This window comes from Vanessa atalanta, chromosome 5, assembly GCF_905147765.1.
Source record: "Vanessa atalanta chromosome 5, ilVanAtal1.2, whole genome shotgun sequence".
Lineage (NCBI taxonomy): Eukaryota > Metazoa > Arthropoda > Insecta > Lepidoptera > Nymphalidae > Vanessa > Vanessa atalanta.
Genome location: NC_061875.1, coordinates 12319425 through 12340146, shown reverse-complemented (window position 1 = coordinate 12340146; position 20722 = coordinate 12319425). Strand labels below are relative to the sequence as shown.

The 20722-nt window shown below is 32.1% G+C and overlaps 1 protein-coding gene across 1 annotated transcript; it reads right to left on the bottom strand.

Moving 5' to 3' along the window:
* Positions 1-4502: 4502 nt before the first annotated feature.
* Positions 4503-5621, bottom strand: LOC125064414. The gene is made up of 2 exons (XM_047671406.1): positions 5392-5621; positions 4503-4746 (listed from the first exon to the last, which is right to left on the bottom strand). The coding sequence occupies exons 1-2, from the start codon at positions 5619-5621 to the stop codon at positions 4503-4505; spliced, it is 474 nt and encodes a 157-aa protein (XP_047527362.1).
* Positions 5622-20722: the final 15101 nt, after the last annotated feature.

Genomic DNA, 20722 nt, shown 5'->3' with positions numbered 1-20722 from the left:
GAGGAGCATGATTTAATATATTTATTTTTGTAGTGTGATTCAATAATCCACAAATGTAAACATAAATAAAATATCTCTGTTACAGATAATAGACTCTATTAAATCAAAATGAAATCTGATAATGTACCAGAAATGTTAAGAGCATATAATTTCTCTATAATGAATATAGTCTTAATTTAAATTTAAATTAAAATGCCTCATCCAATGAGGTTTCTAGTTCCCAAACTTCAAACCAGTTTCTGGTTTCTATTCTGCTTATCTTCCTCAGATTTCTGAACGTTTTTCGTTATTTTTCCGCGTTTACTTTTTTTAAAGCTCCCGCTGTGAGTCCGTCTGTTAAATCTATGTATGTATTGGTGTTTAATGAAGTTTGTTCTGATCTCAGTCCGTTTGTTTGAACACGGTTTTAAACTCGATAACAGGGGTGTTGAACGATGTTCAAACTTATTTATTTTGTTTGTTCTTATGTTTATTTCTGTTTCGAGTTAAATTATTATAAAATAAAATGAAAATCAATATATTGTCTATTAAAGTTGGCATATTTATAGGCAGCGATGCCATGATGCCCACCAGAAGAGACGGAGTGGGTAACGCTGACAACAGGAGTTAGTACCAAATTCTAATCCCCCCCTCCTTTATCTGGGGGAAACACGTTTCCCTTTTTCTTAAATAAAACATTTGGTCCACTATTGATTTAATTAATATTATTTAATTGTATCCATCATTTTTTTTTATTAAATCAATGTAATAAACTGATAATCATTTTTTTTATTCTTTACCACAGTATACATAGCATATTTAAGGTTGGGTCTCTCTAGTGCGTAATACATACTCGTATCAGAGGGACCCACTGCACACTCATAACACCATTATATAAGCAACTCAAGAATAAACAAACTTTTAATTAATATAAATAAAGTTAAAGAGAAAAAATTAAATAAATAAAAATAAAGATAACTAAAATTTATAATTATTACAAGTGCATGTGCGTTTGTATGAGGTGAGTGTGTGTGTGTGTGTATGAATAATTGATGCGCATGTAGTTTATGTTGCTTTATACATACAAAATATTTCTTACTTCCAACGAACGAGTAGTTCGATCTCGCCGTAGCTTTTTGTTATTAACCAGTCATAATTACAACTTGAATGTATTACGAGTAATAACTCATTGTTTTTTAAATATTGTAAGTAAATAGATTATTATCAATTAAGCATAGTAAAACAAGAGAGAGTCAGGTCCTCCTTAAACGCAATTAATAAAAATTTATTAACGAAGAGTGTCTTTAAAAAAAACCGGTACAAAAAAATTTGAATGCTTACCATTCTAAGTTGTATCGATATTTTAATTGCAATCAAAATAGGACGTAACACCTTAGTTCCCAAGGTTAGTGGCGCATTGGTGATGTAAGGAATGGTTAATATTTCTTACAGCGCCATTGTCTATGATAGTGACCACTTACCATCAGGTGGCCCATTTGCTCGTACGCCTACCGATATCATAAAAAAAATGTTATATCTTTTATCAGGTACCACAGGCGACAACATAGAATGTAATCATTTATAAACAACAATAAATTACGAAGAATTAAGTTGTGAACGCTCGTAGTTAATAATTATTATTAATCTTCGGTGTTAATTAAATTTTGATCCGCGCGGAGATTTGTATTTATTTTAATGATAGCTGCACTTTGAACTTATATTAAACAATGATTGAAACATTATTAAGCCTGCATATTTTAAAGCATTTTAAGATTCTAATAATATCTGTTTATTCGTAGAAAACAAACTCAAAAGCATAAAGTCAAATGATTTACTAGTAATAATTGAATTTCCATTTTATCCGTATCTTCATCATGAAATCGCCTCAATGGTACAAACTTATGAATTCACCCGAAATATATATATGTAAAAGCGAAATACCACTGATTAATAACGAAATCTCAGAAACTACACTTATAAATTTTAAATTTGGCAGGTAGGTTCCTTATAGTTGGAAGTTTGTGTTTTATAAATTTCGCGCAGGTAAAGCCGCAGCTTAAGCTAGTATATTATATAAGTTTTCAACCTTTGACATCGACTTCCAAGATTTGCATACATATTGGCTTTATTCGATATCAATATAAAATACAATATCCAGGTCAAATTTATAATAATTGTAGTGCGATAAACTTATAAGTAACTTTTTATTTTGGTGGCATAATAATTGTACGTATAAAATACAAAGCATTTTTATTCAAACACCACAAGTAAACTGTACTCATCGTGTAACGCTACGTAAAATCCAGTAGGAAAGAACCGGTAGCGAGGGTACGGCATACTATTGATCCGACACTAATACCCCTAATCCACTTAGAACGTCTTCCGGAATAAGTATGAGTGACAAGGGATTACAAGGAACCCAGTCAGGTCAAAAATGTTACTAATTTAGAAATAGAACTATTTGATTGTTATCATGATTTAATTCTTTACTGTTGTATGTTATTCTAACAATACATAAATATTCCGCTAATGAGCACGAAATACAACTTTTCCTTTATTTAAACACGCTCTAACAATCACTTTGGAACGTCATTTTACAAAACAAATGAAAAATTTTAAACGTAAAAGATCCAGCAAGAAAATCAGTAGTGACTCATTTTAATCAATCTTAATTATAATTACAATAATCACACATATAGCCAGAACTTCGTATTTTTATCATCGATTTAATATTTTACGAAATATTATGCCTCATTTATTAATATTTTTAGCTTTAAAAACATCAATTTAGAAATGTAAATTCCCTTCACCTATAAATGGATGAATGTGCCATTCTAGATAGCCAACTAATCACAACTATATTAATCATTATTTTAGGCTGTATCCATAAACTACTATGAACGCAGTATGTCATAACATAAAATATAGAGAGAGCTTTTTAAATTTTGAAAGCTTGTCCATATTTTATCCTGTAGTATTCCTCGCATCGTTATATTATGAATAATACCTTTTAACCTATATGATGTAATATATTACAAATGTCATAAAATATCTAAATGATGAATCATTTGAATTTCAAATATCATCTTCATCAATAAATTAATACAATTTCTATAACTTTTAAAAAATATATCAAACACACACACACGCCGAAAATTAATCACAGTCGAATCAATTATCCTATGAAATATTTACAAACCGCCAATCTGCGTAACAAAGAGCAGAATTATGGAGAACTGAAGCCGATCACAAAGGCATTAACGCTGGTATAGCGCAGATAATTACCAAATGGATTTGCACAGACCGCTGTTGATAGCGATAAGCTCTCATAGTGACGGGTTACAGGGCAAAAATTTAACGGATATGTCCCTAGTCCGTTATTTAATTACTAAATGGTTTAATCACTTAAGAGCCGAGATGTTTCTGCAGCTAGAACTTCTAAATGTTAACCGAATCTTAACGAGATTCGAACACGTGCAAACATCATGAGCTTTCTTGTGTTTAATTTATGTTTATAATTCTTCTTGGGCTCGGCGAATAATGAAAATATCGCGAGGAAACCTGCATACGTTAAATGAAATCCTTGAGGTAATACGCTTCAAATTTTTACCTCATGCGAAGGCAATATATGCGAGTCCATAGGCCCAGCAGGCTCTAGAAAAAATTAAGATCACATTCATTTAAACAAATTGTAAATTACTTCATTATTGTTCAGTTCGACACAACATGTTACAACTATAAAATTTACTATAATAAAGATAACGCATTAATAGGTAAACTTCATAATATGAAATTCAGCATTAGGCAGGAAGCATTTTATGTATTGGAAAAAAAATTGGATATAGATACAATAAAAAATTTAAATTACAAAATTAGAGTCAAAAATAATTTCTTTTTCCTATATGTAAATAGTTAAGTTATCTTTAATTTAAAAAAACATTTTTATACTCTCTGAAAATTTATTTCGCCACAAATTCTCCGATAGCTATGAAACGTCTTCAAGTATGAATGGGCAAGCCTTCATAACGTTCCGAGTATCCATTCTATTCTTAGAGGCTTCACTGGCAAGCGTCATAGCGTTTATTTATCATCTAATATCCCGCTCCCAGCATTGTGCGACGGGCATCAATAATTCATACAGTCTGTGAGTTATAGCAACGACCATCTCCGCGGATTTCCTCTCGATTTCAGACGCACTGTCGATTATAATGGTAGATATCATATTATTACGTGAATAGCTGCATTACGTTAGTTTTTATGGAGCTACATTTATGAATAAAGATTTTTTATACGTCTGCAAAAACCGTTAAAATACGAAATACTCTGCTTCGAATGTTGATTAAAACTAAGTAATTTAAAATTGACACATAGCGTCATTCAAAGTGTAGATTAGCCCATACTAGTTAATTGAAGTCTTGGAGTATGAAAATAATATATTACGATTTGTGAACATCGACGGCTTAAATTCCCAAAATAATAAAATAGTCTCTTATCCGTTTTTTATTTTTTATTTGGCTTATTTTCTAAATTAGAAGACCTAATAGTCTTCTTACATATATTCCGTTGATTTTAGTCAATCCATATAAGGGTATGCCTTTGTTCTTTTTAGGTGAGTCCTCTTCATCACTTAGTTCGACGGAATGCCAGCCCGGAGCATCACCATCTGGCGCAGGTTCCTTCAAAAGTTTATATGCTTTTTCTTCGCTTAGTAAAGTATTTTTAACATATAGCGGATTAACTCGACCTATTTTGTGCTCGTTTATTAATCTGAAAAATAAACTTACGAATATAAATACCTTATTAGATGCATAATTCGTTGTAGGGAATAATCCTTGGCTACTGAATTTCTGTCCGTACAAAACTTCAAAATAAATTGATAGGTACCTAACATTGGCTTGACACAAAACTAACATTGACTTAAAAAAATGACTTAAAAAACAGTACTATTATGCTACAATTGACTATTAGTTCTAAGAAACCGTAATGCTTTTTAAATTTAAAATTAAATGATCTTCCCAAATACCAAAATTATATAATGTGTGTTTCAATCAACATGAATGTAATATATACACAAAAATGATTTTTTTTTTAAATAAATAATATTAGCATTAGCGGACGGCCTAAGGAACACCATCGCTCACAGATATTTGCGCTGTAAGAAATATTAAACATTTCTTACATCGCCAAAACGCCACCAACCTTAGAAAATAAGAAGCGTCAGATATGTCTCTTTCGGCAATAATTACACTGGCTCACTTTTACCCTTACACTTGCACCTTTTACCCGGAACACCAAATTACCAAATAATGCTGTTTGACAATAAAATAAGTGGGATGGTAGTCCCTGCCCAAAAGGTCTTGGACAAATCCCTACCACCAAGTAAATTGCAATTGTTATTCAAGTAATACTCACTCAGTCACTGGAGTTGGAAGTTTATTATTCTTAATCTCATTGATAAAAGACTGAGCGGCATTTTTCGCGAAAACTTCAACCAACTTCGACCAGTAGTTATATGAAATTTCAGACTTTAGTTCATTTATGATGTCTTTCGTATTAAGTTTTACGATTATATCTAAATCCTCTCCGTGGACAATATGAGATGGAAATGAAAATATAAAACATAATTGAATTTTCAACAACATAATCGATTTTAAGTCGTTAATCGAAGTCGTAAAACAATAATTTCGTACTGGATTAAAAATGAACAGAGATTCGATTAATTTACTGATGCCGTTACTGTAATTATCGCTTGTTGTTTCCTGCAACTTTTTCTTTATATTTCTTAAATTAACTTCTACGGTATGTACGTAATAAATCATCCACCATGTATATTATATATTATGATGATTTGATATTGAAAAAACTTCTAATTCCGAGTCTTAGTAATCTAATGCCTCGTTTTTACAAATATAACTAATTTGGGCAAACAATAATTTATTTCAAACTATGGACAGATGTTCTGGTTATATAATTTAATGTGCAACCTATAACACTTTTTGATTGATTTCCACTAATTGGAAGTGTAAATATATTAACATTTCTTTACAGTTAGTGTCTTGAACGTACATAGTCTCGCAAAATTATTCTCAGAATGAAATGTTTAAGTGTCGTCTTTTCACGCGCATGCTGGTTGTGAAATGATCTTTGTCCTAAGGTTTTTCAAAAGCGCAACAATATGAGTTTTTAATCATCAGGAGTAAAGGTTCCTTCGAGTCTGTTAACACATTAGCCATTCCCCTTGTATTGCGATATCAATGGATGACATTGAGGACATGCCATTAGGAAAACGTTTGTAGGTATTAGTAATTTATTTTGCTAATATACGACTGATTACTACTATTACCTTATTTCTTGCTTATAATTGCCCTTGCAACTAACATAAAAGACATACTTGTACTGTGTTTTTATTTTTAATATACTTTTTTTTATATTTGAGTCTGTGGGAAGGTAATTATATATAAATCATAGCCCGTTCCTAAAGATGATAAAATTTTATGCGAATTATTTCGATTCAATTTATTTCTCACTTAACTCTATTGTACCACTTCCACCACATTCACAGTTCTAAGATCCACATAACCGTTAGTATCCCTCTTCAATTATTGATAGAACGAGGCATTCAATAGTGCCTTCTGAATATGCATTATTAATTCCATCGGAAACCCTTCCCTGTCCGATATAGCTTTGTAAACAGATTTCTGTATTATGTTCCTGCTTTATTAGCTCGATCGCAATACAAGATATTGCATACAATATTGACGCAATACATGATACAATAGCTTTATCCATATGTCTAATAAAAATATCAAAACAAAACTGAAAAAATATACGTAAAGGAGCCTAGTAGATGTAGATGGTGCATTGACAAGTTAACCGATGTTCGTAGGATCAAATGGGTGAGCAACCGTAAGATTTAATGTGCTTAGCTTTTAGTACTAATTTTATACTTGCAGTGAAGGCATATCTTGTAAAAAAAACTTCATGTTTCGGATGAAATTCTGACTCACATATGAAAAAGAACTAAGTTTAGAAACGGAATTTGCCCTGTTTAACACTTGCAAATATAAAATTTACACAATAAAGTAAAAAGAAAATTTAAAAAACGCAATGAATGTGCAAATGAATTTTACTTAAACCCAACCAATAAATGGGCAGATCTAGCGAGAGGATAGTATTAAATAAGAGTGACATAAAGGAGCAACAAAGATTGCTTGAATTTGATTCGACTATCAGAGCACTCGTAAAATGTTATGCACGGCCTGTAACATGACCACGTAATTCGATATAGTGCGTGCTAATAGCTTTGTCCATTGTCGGACAGAGCAGAGCACGGTAATGAAAGATTTAATATCAGATTTATTGTGTCTTTTACCTAGGAGAGTGCTCTTAAGCCTTACCTTTATTAAAGCCTAGCTTCTCGGCCTGATTTCGAAATTGTACGGTGAAGATTTTTAATTCAAAATGTTTTTTAGTATGGTGATATCAAAATATTCAAAGAGATACTTACACTTATGATTATCATTTTGTTTGTATGTTGTCCTCTCGACTGATTTCATGGGGTACAAAACTAACTACGTGACATTATCATATACTGGTGTGTGTGTGTGAAATCAAGTACAGTCTTTTTATTCCTTCGCTTTCATAAACGGATCGGACGGTTAATCCGATAGGACCAACGGCTTTACGTCCGAGGCACGGCAATTGAAATACTGACAATTACTTGAAGATTTCGGGCTGCTAATGAGAATTAATCCACAAATAAATTCAATATATTTTTATTATTTAATCAATGAATGCTATTATATCCTCGTTAATTATCTTTACTCACCTATTTGTAGAAAAATATTAAATAACTTTTTATTAAAAATTCTTAAAAGATACGGTATTCGGGCGATGTTTCTCCTACGCATAGACATACCGCTTTGAACTAAGTGCATACCAAGAGTCTTGGACTGATTTGTTGGTCCTAAATATTATATCGTGAGGTCCTGGGTTCAAAACCCGGGTCAAATTCTCAGTCGTGGCATTGAGTCTGGAAGTAGGACGTGGATACACTCTCGTGCTTTAGAAAGTACGTAACGCCCTTGGTCCTGCGCCTTAACTCTTTCCTATCGTTCCCTTTATGTCCCGTCGGGTTATGAGAGTAAAGGAATAAAGAGTGCACCTACGTTTATGCACGCACTTGCTTAAATGTAATATGTCCTGCGTAGTTGGCTTGTCCGTTGAGGTTGGCCACCGTGAATCAAATCGACCGTGGCGACATTGTCATCATCATACCACAAGTAGAGATCAAAACAAAAAGCAGACAGAGCACATCGATCTGAACCGAAGATTACAGGATTCAAATGAAGACAAGTATTATTGAATATTGAATTCAAAAGATAACAGTCTATAAATTTCCACTTGCTGAGGCTTCCTCTTCTAAAGAGGAGAAGGTTATCGTTTAATTATTTTCTCTTTATAATGAATCACGTGCTCGACGGTGAAGGAAAATGTCATAATTATCAGTACAGAATCAGCATAGCACAGTATCCAAAAGGGCTTAAATCCCCAATCTTCAATGAAGCTTTACTAGCCACCGAACCCATCTCGGCGCTTAGTGCGACCATCCATGCCAGTACCATCTTCAATAATATTGTCGGTGGTGGTTGCGGACTTGTCGGTGTGGATATATCTTATTGATTTTATTTTCTATAATGTTTACATTTTTTTTAAATTAATTACTGGTGTATTTTTTAAATTATGAACAAAATAAAAATATTATTCTATTAAATAAAATCGTAGTACAATGCAAACGTTTCCAATAACGTCAATCTTTGTATGTCGTATTGGAGCTGCGCTAATAAAAATTAATGAACCAGTCCCATTGCTAGGAATGTCAGGTATACACATGTTTCTGATAGCTTCGGTAGGCGGGAATCGTTTTATTATGACCGCCGAATGATTCGTCTGTTATATTATCAGCCGTGAGAAAAATAACGAAGTAAATCTTCATAATTAATTATAAAATAACATATCTTTTATTTTGTTTAAGCTTCTATATTTATAGTCCCTTGTATTATACACTCATTATTATATATTAGTAGTAAAAATAAACATTATGCAATAGTATCTGAATTGTTGTTCATTAAATACTAAAAATATGATGAATTAAGACTTGAATGAACGAGAAGTTCAACGTATTTCCGTAAGTAAAAACACCGTATATATATTTTATTAAGGTACCAGACCTTAATAAAATGTGTTACAGTGCTATGAGCAAAAACGCTCAACCCACCGACAGCGCTCTAAACCGATTTATAATTTCAATTTCTGAGAAGGCTCAAATTTTAAGATGGAATCTAATAATCGTCATTTTATACCCAAACCGCGTGAAACTATAAGGATCAATAATGACATCAGCAAAAGGTAATCGGAATAAAAGCATAGAGAAAATTGAGTCCAACAGATAAAAAAACACCGAAATATTAAAAATTATCTTTCATTTTTCGAAATCAGTCCACATAAACAGCAAATAGTTTGTAATTAAACCTGACATTTTCAAAGTTACGTAAATTGATAGTTACCTATACAAGCAACAAAGGAATGTCTACGAAATACACCCCAAGATCTTACATATAAGAAGTTTGGTACGTTGCTAATAACCATTGCAGTCGCACGGGGCACAGTCTGAGCTTCTGTTTGAGAAAAGCACGGGCGGGGGTGCGTCAGATAAGTGACAAGCGGTGCGGTGTCGACGTCAAGCGGGTGTGAACACGGCGCTAGGAAAAATGTTATGCGGTGTTTATGATGTTCTTACAGAATATATGAGTTATTATTAACAAGGTTTTAATTTGTTGGTTTAAATTTAAAATGCGATATATGTATAATGAATTATATTCCTTCCTCCTGCCCTTATCCCAATTTTACTTGGGGTCGGCGCAGCATGTCTTCTTCTTCCATGCTTCTCTGTCAGACGTCATCTCACACGTAACATTCTTTCTAACCATATCGTCTTTCACACAATCCATCCATCGTTTCTTGGGTCGTCCCCTACCTCTATATCCATCCACATCCATACTCAAAACTCAGGTCCATCTTCTCAGATTCATATTCATATAATGAATTATATTATGTATCGTAATTAAACTATTTATTTACTCAAGTACTTAAATATTTATGATATTATGTAGTACCTGAGTATTTAGACATAATATATTCATATTTACAAATTCTAATGATATTTTGAACGAAATGAAACTAAGGTCGAAGTCATGTTATAGAAAAATGTGAACAAAATCTTTAATGCTTGATTTGTGTGTGAATAAACAGTGACAAATAATCTTATTGCAGTTCTGCGAATTTTTCGCACTAATGGGTAGCTCTAACTTAAAAGTACCACATCTAAATTTGTCTTCTCACGACCCGCATACCTCTGGTATAGGCGTCCGCCTCGACGCGTCGCACGCCTCACCGCCTCTCGTTCCGAATTCAAACGGTTGACGCGCCAAATTGGAATTGTTTTTCATTTTTCGACTGTTAAACGAGGTTTTTGTGCCTGTGGCTTTCGAAAAGGGTCCTTTATAACGCCCACAGCTATCTGTTATTTGTCTAACGTCGTAGAATTAACAGAATTTTAAAACGTTTATGAGGTACTTAATAAAATTAATTATATTTTATTTAGCATTTAACAATAAAATTGCAAAAATTAAAATAAAGCATTTTAGGTATATTTTTTAATATTGATAAAACGATTTCGCTTTATAGATTGGGAAAGCATAGTAGAGTAACTATCATTTATAAAATTTTGTCGTGTTTCAAAAAAAAAAACCAGTGCAATAAAAAAAATATACAATAAATAGATTTACTGGTTATAAAAGTTTTATGTTTAATTTTAAACGGTATTTCGGTTTTATTATTTTCGCCAAATGTCTCTAGGTGACATCAAAAAACACCTTCCTCGCATTCAAATGGCGAAATTAAATTCCAAATTTAAATTTTATATCGCTTTCATCGAGCACTAAATGCACATAGTAGGAAAGCATTCGAACGTGTTTTAATTGTAGTGGGTCCGTAAAAGTACGTTTGAATCGAAAAAATAAATCATATTGAAATTTCAATTTTAATATTTAAAAAAAAATTGGAATATTTTGAGTATAATCTATATACCCATACAGGCAAAGACGGAACAGTTCAGTATCTTTGCCTTTCTGTTAGTCAACCGATTTTGTATTATTTTTTTTTTGTTTGATAATTATTAACAAACATTATAAAAAAACATCATTCTTGGAAATTTCATAATTCACAACATCTTAATTTGTTATCTATTAGTTTACAAGTTTGTAATTAACACTGACATTTGTACAAAGAAACTAATCACATCCCCATTATTTGTCACGTATTAAATACAAAACTTAAAGACATGATACTTGATCGAGTTACTGGCTCAATGCAAACGCACATTGCATACCAACGAGATCACTTTGAACGCAGCTATAAGGACTTTACATAGTAAACGTTTAACGACAAAGACATATTTTTGAGTGAAATTTAATTATGTTTCACTAGCGACCCTCTATTTATGTTTTATTCTTTTTTCAAATAGCACGTATACTTTATCATGGAAAAATTTTAATCAAAGAAACGTTGATCCCAATGAAACTAAACCTGGTATTTAGTTCCGATTGCGAGTTTATAATTGAGTTACAATTATTTTTTTATTTAAGAACGAATCAGTGCTCTAAAAAATTGGTATCGCATGATCTCTTTAGAATTATTTCTGATTGTTCGAGATAAAGCCATATATACATACATACGGCTAGAGACAGTATTATTTTCAGTGTTAGTCGGTCGCATCATGATATAATCTTAAATATTCATTTAAAATTTTATTATATTGATTTCAATATTTATACGTAACGCATTTTGTGACAATACTAGAGTCACGATGCCTTTATCCTCATCTCTTCTTATAGTTAAATGTTATTTTTTCTTTCTTAATGGAATACTTTATTCACTACGAATCAAGTATATTCATTATATTTGGCGTTAATATGATGAATTTCATCTAAATCCATTAAATATTTTGCATCCATATAATGCTCTCAAATCGCTACAACATAACTAATTGTAAAATATTTTAAAAATAAATACAATAATGACTCAATTCGGTCAAATGACGGAATCAAATCAACGAATTTCAACTCACTAGTTGGTGGACCTTGAGCTCATATATTATCCATAATAAATGTATTTCGAATATTTTTAAACAGTAATTTCAACAAAAAAATAATTACACAAATGTTGAATAGACTCGTTAATGAAACGGCATATTAACGATTTTATTTTTCAACCACATTCCAAAGTAATTAACCTTTGGAATATGGTTACAATACAAAAGTTATAAATGTTAATAATGTAAATGTCGTACAGATACTGAAAAGACGTAATTACATACAGCAATTTAAAATACAGCCTTTTGTTCTTGCTTTAAAAAATATACAGCACGATTGAAAGAAGTATACTTGTACAATGCATGATTATCTTATTTATTTATTAATAATTAGGAAAGTGTATGTCTTTTTATTTATAAGTTTGTGTAATCTCTCTCTCTCTCTCTCTCACACACACACACACACACACACACACACACACGCACACACACACACACGCACACACACACGCACACGCACACGCACGCGAAACTATGTATTTTTCTTTCTTATCTTTGCCTATAAATATTTATTTATTTTAAGCAATTAAAAAAAAATCTCATTTTAATAGATAGGAGAAATACATGTAAGAATTAAGATATAAGGAATAATGTACCACAACGTATTTTTAATAACTGACAGTTGTATGAAGTGGCAGTTATTAAAAGATATAATATGTAATAATACTAAGCAGCCCAAGTGCAAATATAGCTTGATATATTCAATCCTAAATCAACTTCATGACCTTTATTAATTGGCAAAGCTTAAATCGTGTTAATTATGTCCATGACATTTTATAATAGAGCTGAATAGGTCAGGGAAGAATTAGTATTGAATTTGTGTATAAAGAAATTTGTTGTTCTTAAAATTTTTTTTTTTTTTTTCTTCTTAAAATATATTTTGGGTTAATTGGGTAATCCGTTTTGGTTATAACGGATTAATATAAAAATAAGCTATTAGAAGTTAATACTTATTAAATGCTAAGGCAGAATTTATACATATTTTTTTTTACTAAATTAATTAATTATTATATTCCTGTGTGATGATATATCTTCAACCTAATACATAATTATAAAAAAGCTCATTTCACACTCCAAACCCCAATTTTCTTAATTAATTATTTAAACACAAATCCGTTTAAATAATCATGTACAAGAATATTACTAATTAAATAATTATAACACTTTTTAGAGAACTACCCTTTTTACTTTCGTGCTTAAACAATATTTGTCACTGTTAAATATTATTATTACGCCACTGTAAGTTCGCCAACTTTGTATATTTACAGAGTAATAGGCCGCGAATGTCCCGCAACAAAACAAAGAGCACTTGTATTTATTAGACTATTACATTGTGAATTGTAGATAACTTATGATCTTCAGGTTTCCCACAAATTGTAAGTTGATGATGTCCTTCGAGATTTGCCAACCGATGTAGATATTCTCCACTTATATACACGAACGAAAATACTTAAGAGTTAAACAGTATTTTTATAATCGAAAGATATAGAGGAATGTAACAAGGATTACAATTACTTTAACAAAGTCTGATTTCAATGCCGTCAGTAGTCTTCTAGAGCCGAGATGGCCCAGTGGTTAGAACGCGTGCATCTTAACCGATGATTGCGGGTTCAAACCAGGCTAGCACCACTAATTTTCATGTGCTTAATTTGTGTTTATAATTCATCTCGTGCTTGGCGGTGGAGGAAAACATCGTGAGGAAACCTGCATGTATCTAATTTCAACGAAATTCTACCATGTTTATCCACCAAACCGCATTGGTGCAGCGTGGTGGCATATGCTCCAAGCCTTCTCCTCCAAGGGAGAAGAGGCGCTTATGCCTCTTCTCCCAGTGGGAAATATACAGGCTGTTTCTGTGTTACTGTAGTCGTCTTCTATGCATGTGTACTACAAGAATATTAACATTTTAAGCAACTAAGAAATCAATAGCATTCATTAGGGATTAAGTCTCCAATATAATACCACTATGCTCTGACGTCACATTACATTACCAACTAACAAAAGAATACAGCCAGTGACGTCATATATACCTAACAGGAACAAGTTTCTACAAAAGGTTCTGCAGTTCAATCGAAGCTCTGTATTACTTGGGAGGTAAGGTCCTTTTTACCTTGTTTTCAATTTGGTCCATATAAAGGGAGTCAGTGGGGTGGAAGAATCAGGCGGTCAAAGTTCGCTTTACTAAAAATAGACCAAAGTTGGCGTTCACTTGAAATGCGGGGAACAAAATAGCAGCAGTATTTTCATTTATTTTAAATTTAGGTCAGCGAGATTAATCTAAAACTCGTTTCATTGTTCAATTTGCAATAAGCTTTTTTTTCGAGCAATTTTTTATCAGCTAAATAATGATTTACTTACTACATAAGAAATATTAAACTGACCAATTACGTAGTGATCAAAATTAGTAAAAACTACTGCGGGAATCATGACCGCATGGAATGTCAAGAATACTACCGAGGAACGTTTCCTCGGTGATAGCATTTCCGAAACTATTAACCAAAAATTAACCAGTCCATTGGCAACTAAGGGGGTATTATATCGCATAGTTTTTTTTGCCCCATTGCTTTAAGTTTAAAATGTTTTATCTGCACACAACACAAATATATAATTTGGTATTAGAGACGAATATTTTGGCAGCTTGCTGGCTTTCGTATTTTCCTCTTTCGGCCTCTTCCTTGTCAGCTTGAAATTATACATGCAGTATACGTATTGCAGTTTATCGTTTGTTTTATTCTTAATAATGACTCATTTTGAATTTGGTTTTAAAAAGAAAAAAAATCGTATCACCACAAGAACACAATCAACCCATGTGTAGATAATGATATGCTTAATTAGTGTTTGCATGTTCCAGATAGATGATGTCATACGTTACACCAACCGGCATAAGCGCAACGTAGTGGAATTATCTCCAAACTTTATCTTAAAGTTTTTTTTATGTCATTGGTTGGCGGACGATCTTATGGGCCACCTGATGGTAAGTGGTCACCGCAGCCATAGACAAAGGCGCTGTAAGAAATAGTCCATTCCTTACATCACCTTTGCGCCACCAACCTTGGGAACTAAAATGTTATGTCCCCTGTGCCTGTGATGTAATCACTTCTACATACAATACACTTCTAACCGGAACACAACAATACAGAGTACTGTTATTTGGCGATAGAATATCTGATGAGTGGGTGGTACCTAACCAGATGGGCTACTGCCAAGAAAATGGATGTATAGGATATGTTATTCCAGCAGTGGATTATTTATCATTCGTGGCATATTATATCTAAAGGCCTTTATACCTTTATCGAAATGTCATTAAAATTTTATAAAAATATTTCAATCGTTATTGCGCATCATGGAGCGTATAAGCCATTTAACGTTCATATAAAACCTAAATTTTCTATATATCCTCAATAATCCTATCGTCACCTACACCGAGTTTATCACTAGACAATTTGTCAGGCGAGTGGGCACAGAACGCTGGCGTCAACCAGGTGGGTTATTGGATGATAACGACCTTCCTTCACTAGAAATTGATTGACACAATCTTGAATAAAGAGATACGTTGCGGTTTAGGTGACCTTGCATAAAATTATTCACACTCATGGAAATTGATTCTATTTTCCCTCATAATCCTAAGATATGTGTATCATCTTACTTCAATTCTATGGAACAGATGCGAGGAATCTACAACCTTACCTTGCAACCGTGACGGGTTATTATTATTTATATTTGTTTTAAGAAGAAATTCAAGGTTACGTTCAACACTAAGTGTAAACCACTCGTTCCACCTTAAATGAATTATATATTTTAGAAAAAAAAAAGTAAATTAAGAATTTTGCTCCAATGTGCTCTTAAACCTGGAACTTAAAATTAATATTTCATAATTATATTAAGGTGATATTTATAAGAGCATAAAAAAAACAACAAAAGTAGTAAATAAGGTACGTACTTATAAGTTATTATAAATAGTAAGTTGTTTTCATATGAGTGAGGTACAACATATAATATACACATAATATTTGATAACTACTTTAGAAAACAAAACAAAAAAAAACAAATATATTAACTTAGTAAGACATTATATGGGCAAATGGTGCAGGCATTTCGTTGGAAAAACGCGTCGTTGGGTTACTCACACGAAGTAGTGTATGATATGTAGAATTTACTCCCCACGACTGAGCCAGAAAAGCCACTAAAAAACCAGCAGTATCTCCTCCGTGTCTTCTGAGGGCAGGATCGAAATTATCCAGCCACCTGGACATCTGGTTGAATGATCTCATTTTCGCTTAACAATAAAAAAAAATATTATTAAATGACACGTCGAAACAGAGTTGTTAAAATAATATTTTGAAATAGTACAAAGATCACGTGCTTGCTTCAACAATAACAACTGCGAGTGGAAAGTTCAGTAACTTTTCGCAACTTTGAACAAATCCGATGATTTGAAAACGTTTCAGCGACTCTAAATGTTCTTAAGTACTGTTTGTAAACCGATTAGCATATTATTAGGGCCCACTTGCGCAAAACTTTGCATTTAAAATTTACATATATTTTTGTTCTTAAAGCATTTCATAATCTTCCATTTAAAGTTTCCTCTCGATACACTAAGAACTTTCCTTTGTTACTTGCCAGGAGTGGGCTTTCCTTTCCTTTTTCAACCGAATAAATTTATTTTTTGTCCTGCTTATTTTTCTTAAAGCCTAAACCAAACTACCTATGTTTATTTGGGGTATCTTTGTACATTTTTGGATACCTTTGGGACAGAAACAGATGCTTGCTATGTTTTATTTTGTTCGAATAGTATGGAGTCTATTTGAGCATGGGATTTTAAGGAAATCCCAAATCCCTGAGCTGGGCTGTATCGTGTTGGTAAATTATTCACATATTACCCAAATTTTGTTGCGGATTAGCAGATAATTACGTCTCAGGAATACTCCTACACGGCCATATTTATTATGATTTTCTCACTGTTGATCCCAAGAAATATAGTTATTATAAAATTGAACACACTTCAATGGTCTGGATTTATAGAAGCATTCGGTCAGACAATACACCAAATCTAATAAAAACGTTCCTCATTATTTACTTTTAATTTAAGTACATAGTAAAATCAGATCTCCTGATAGATTTCTCGCATCGGCAGTCTCAAGGACAAACCAACTACGCATGAGATAAGCCTTAGGGCAGGATATATTTGCCAACTCAAATGTTTTCTCATACTTAAAATCAAGATATATTTTATTTAATTCAATCACCGTTGAATAGTCACTATAAGTTAAATTAAATGTAAAGATACCTCCAATTCGACCAATAATTTACGAAGGTAATGTTTCAAATAAAATTTGATGTTCTATTTGATTTTCTACATATTTTATACTTATTTCACACCAGTAGATCAGACACCGAACCAAATTCAGTACATGCATTCCAAAGCACGAAAATGTAATACTGCAAAATTACTAACACCTAGCTTCACAAATGTTAAGAACTTGTAATAAATGTTAAGTGGCCTGACCCGGTTTTTCAACTCGAGCCCCCAGGATATGCAGACTTTAAAAGTGCAGATATTTAGAAAATAGTGAAGTTGATTTACATTTAAAGGAGATCGATTTGTTTAAACTCTTATAAAAAAGTAATTTATCTAAGTATATAATCTTCCCAGCACGCTGTTAGACACCGGAACAAACTCAACTTACTTCTGTGTAAGTTTTAAACACCACAAGACGAAGATCGATATGGAAGAACGCAAGTCCAAGCTCTTGCAAACACGAGTCAATATGTGCGTAGATCATTGAACCCTTAAAATCCCTTTAAGTTTTAAACTTACCTAAATAATTAAGATTAAATAATACATTGAGTTTCCTAAATCATTCATCTGCCTTCCTATTTAACCAATTAGGATTATATTCTAAAAAACCTGAATATATAACTTTATTATTTATACTGAAAAGTCTAATTCAAAATTAATGTTTACTATATAATCAGGAGTATTTTGCATGTTTTCGAATTAAAAGTTGCATCCGATTTATACCTTAACATCATAATACGTTACATAGTTCTTAAGATATATTATCACAAATTATATAAGACATAGTTTATTTTGTCAACTTCAGCAGAGTAAAAATAGGCAGTCAAGGTTAACAAGTAAGTCTTAACAAAATTATAACTGAAATGAATTTCAGTGGTTCTAAAATACCTATAAAACTGTCTGCGACCACGTAGAACTTGAACTTCATGATGAAGTAGAGATATTTCAGGATGTTTGAATAAATTGATGCACGTGGAGCTTTTGCTGCGATGGGTCAGCGTTATGTAGAAGAATAGAATGATTAGCTCGGTATTAATCATCCTAATTATTTTACCTCTCATAATTAATAAAAATATTTATGATGTAACAGTCTCAAAATATTTTCAATCTGTTAAATTCGAACTGGCTTAGGAGCGGCGTTAAACGAGATAAATTATAAAAATTAAAAAAATACAAAATTTAATATTTTTTATATCGTAATAAACTTGTAATGTTTCTTAATGTCTCTTAATTATATCTCAATCGTGATTTTTACTTTCTTCAAACCCTCACCCTTTGAGAAGACCTTCTATTCTAATTACTTCGCCTAAAAATAAAAGAAATACCCGTCTATCCTTCGTCAAGGCGCCGTAGTGATAGCGGATTATTGACAAAAGAATGATACGCAAAATCGCTTTAGTTTATTAAAACTGACCTAACTATTGACCGGCAGTCAATAATTTACGAATTACCTCGTAGATTAGTTTTTTAAATAAAAAAAAAAAAATCGTTAATATTACGAAAGCAAATAAACTATTAAGGTCTGACGCTGAAAAATCAGCTTGATCACTGAATGCATTTTATAATATTTTTTTATGGTTATTGATGGACGTGGTGTGGACGTGACATGACATTCCTTATATCAGCTTTAACAAGACCCTATCTCCGAGAATAATAATTTTCTTAAAATGTAAATGCAATATCAAGCCCACAAGTCATGTGTGAAATCAGAACATAGCATTTCAAATTATTGATTCCTCGAGGAACTAAGTATAGTAAAGATTATGAAGGCTGTTTAATTATAAATAAAAATACCTACACCTTATATACCATACATTATATTATACGCGACATCACATCAGTAGAGGTCACAATAATCATGAATTTCAATGATTTATTTACTTCTTTTGAATAGACTTGCCAGACGTTTAAATTTTAAAGTAATCTATTTATGTTTAAGAAGTCAATTTTACCTGAATTAATTTTAATATTTTCAATGTGTAATGTTTTGCCGCTGGCAATCACTCCACACCCCAACGACCAAGGATAATGACGCTTCGGGTGCACTCATCCCTAACGACCTTTATATTATTTAGGGCAAGCCCTTTCCTTGTTTAATTAATTGACAAGAACGCCTTTGCATTTTTCAATCGTAATTTATTCACTTCATATAAGGATTCCAAAAGTCATTTTGTTCGTATATACATACAGACAACGATTTCCATGAAAAGAAAAAAGAAAATTGATTTTCAAGTGTTATTAAATCAATTTAGATGATCTTAAGAACTCAGAACTTAAGGCATAAAAGTATGAAACCTAAAGACTTTAATATCTCAACGTTTACAATTAATTCTTTATGAGTCGCGATGGTTTACTGGTGGAACAATAAAACTGTTGGACTTTTACGGGCATTTTATCACATCTGTGTAAGTAAGCAAACATCTACCTATACACGAGTAAAGAAACTCGGTTATCTATTGAAACTGAAATTATATAACAATTTGGAGTATTTTTAACAATTGAAAGTATTAGTGAGAGCTATAATTATGTGTAATCATTGTTTTTGACAGATAAGTAAAAAAAAAAGTATGTAAGTAGCAGCCTGTTTGTCTCAATGCTAAGACCTCCGCTCCAAGTGAGGACAAGGTTTGGAGCTTATTGCTACACCGCACCTATGGGGTTTGCACATGTGCCATAATTACATTGAAATTAGACAAATGCAGGTTTACTTATGTTGTTTCTCTTCCTATTACGAGATAAATTATAAACACAAATTAAGCACATGAAAATTCAGTGGCGCTTGCCTGGGCTTGAACTAGCAATCATTGGTTAACATATTTCAACAATTACGGTTAAATACATATATCAAAGTATGACAATGAAACCTATTTCAAAAATCACTTAAAACATAGACATTTTTGGATCGATACTCAATTTAATATTTTTATAAGAGACAAAAGATTCCAAGGTCATCTAAAAGCGTCGAATACCTGCGCCAGTAATATTTCAGGGTTTGGGCGGAGGCATGCGCGGCATTCAGACCCAAGGACTCGATTTATTCCACTAACGCGGACATACCGTCCCAAACTATGTGATGGAAGTCACTTTTTTACTGCTTAGGCAATCCGTTTAAAATTAAATAACAATTTGAGAGGAAAAATATATCAGGATATGTTAATTCATAAGTTTTTTTATAGATTAATATAAAAGAAAGAATTAAATAATTCAAGTACGAAGTATAACTTTAGAATATG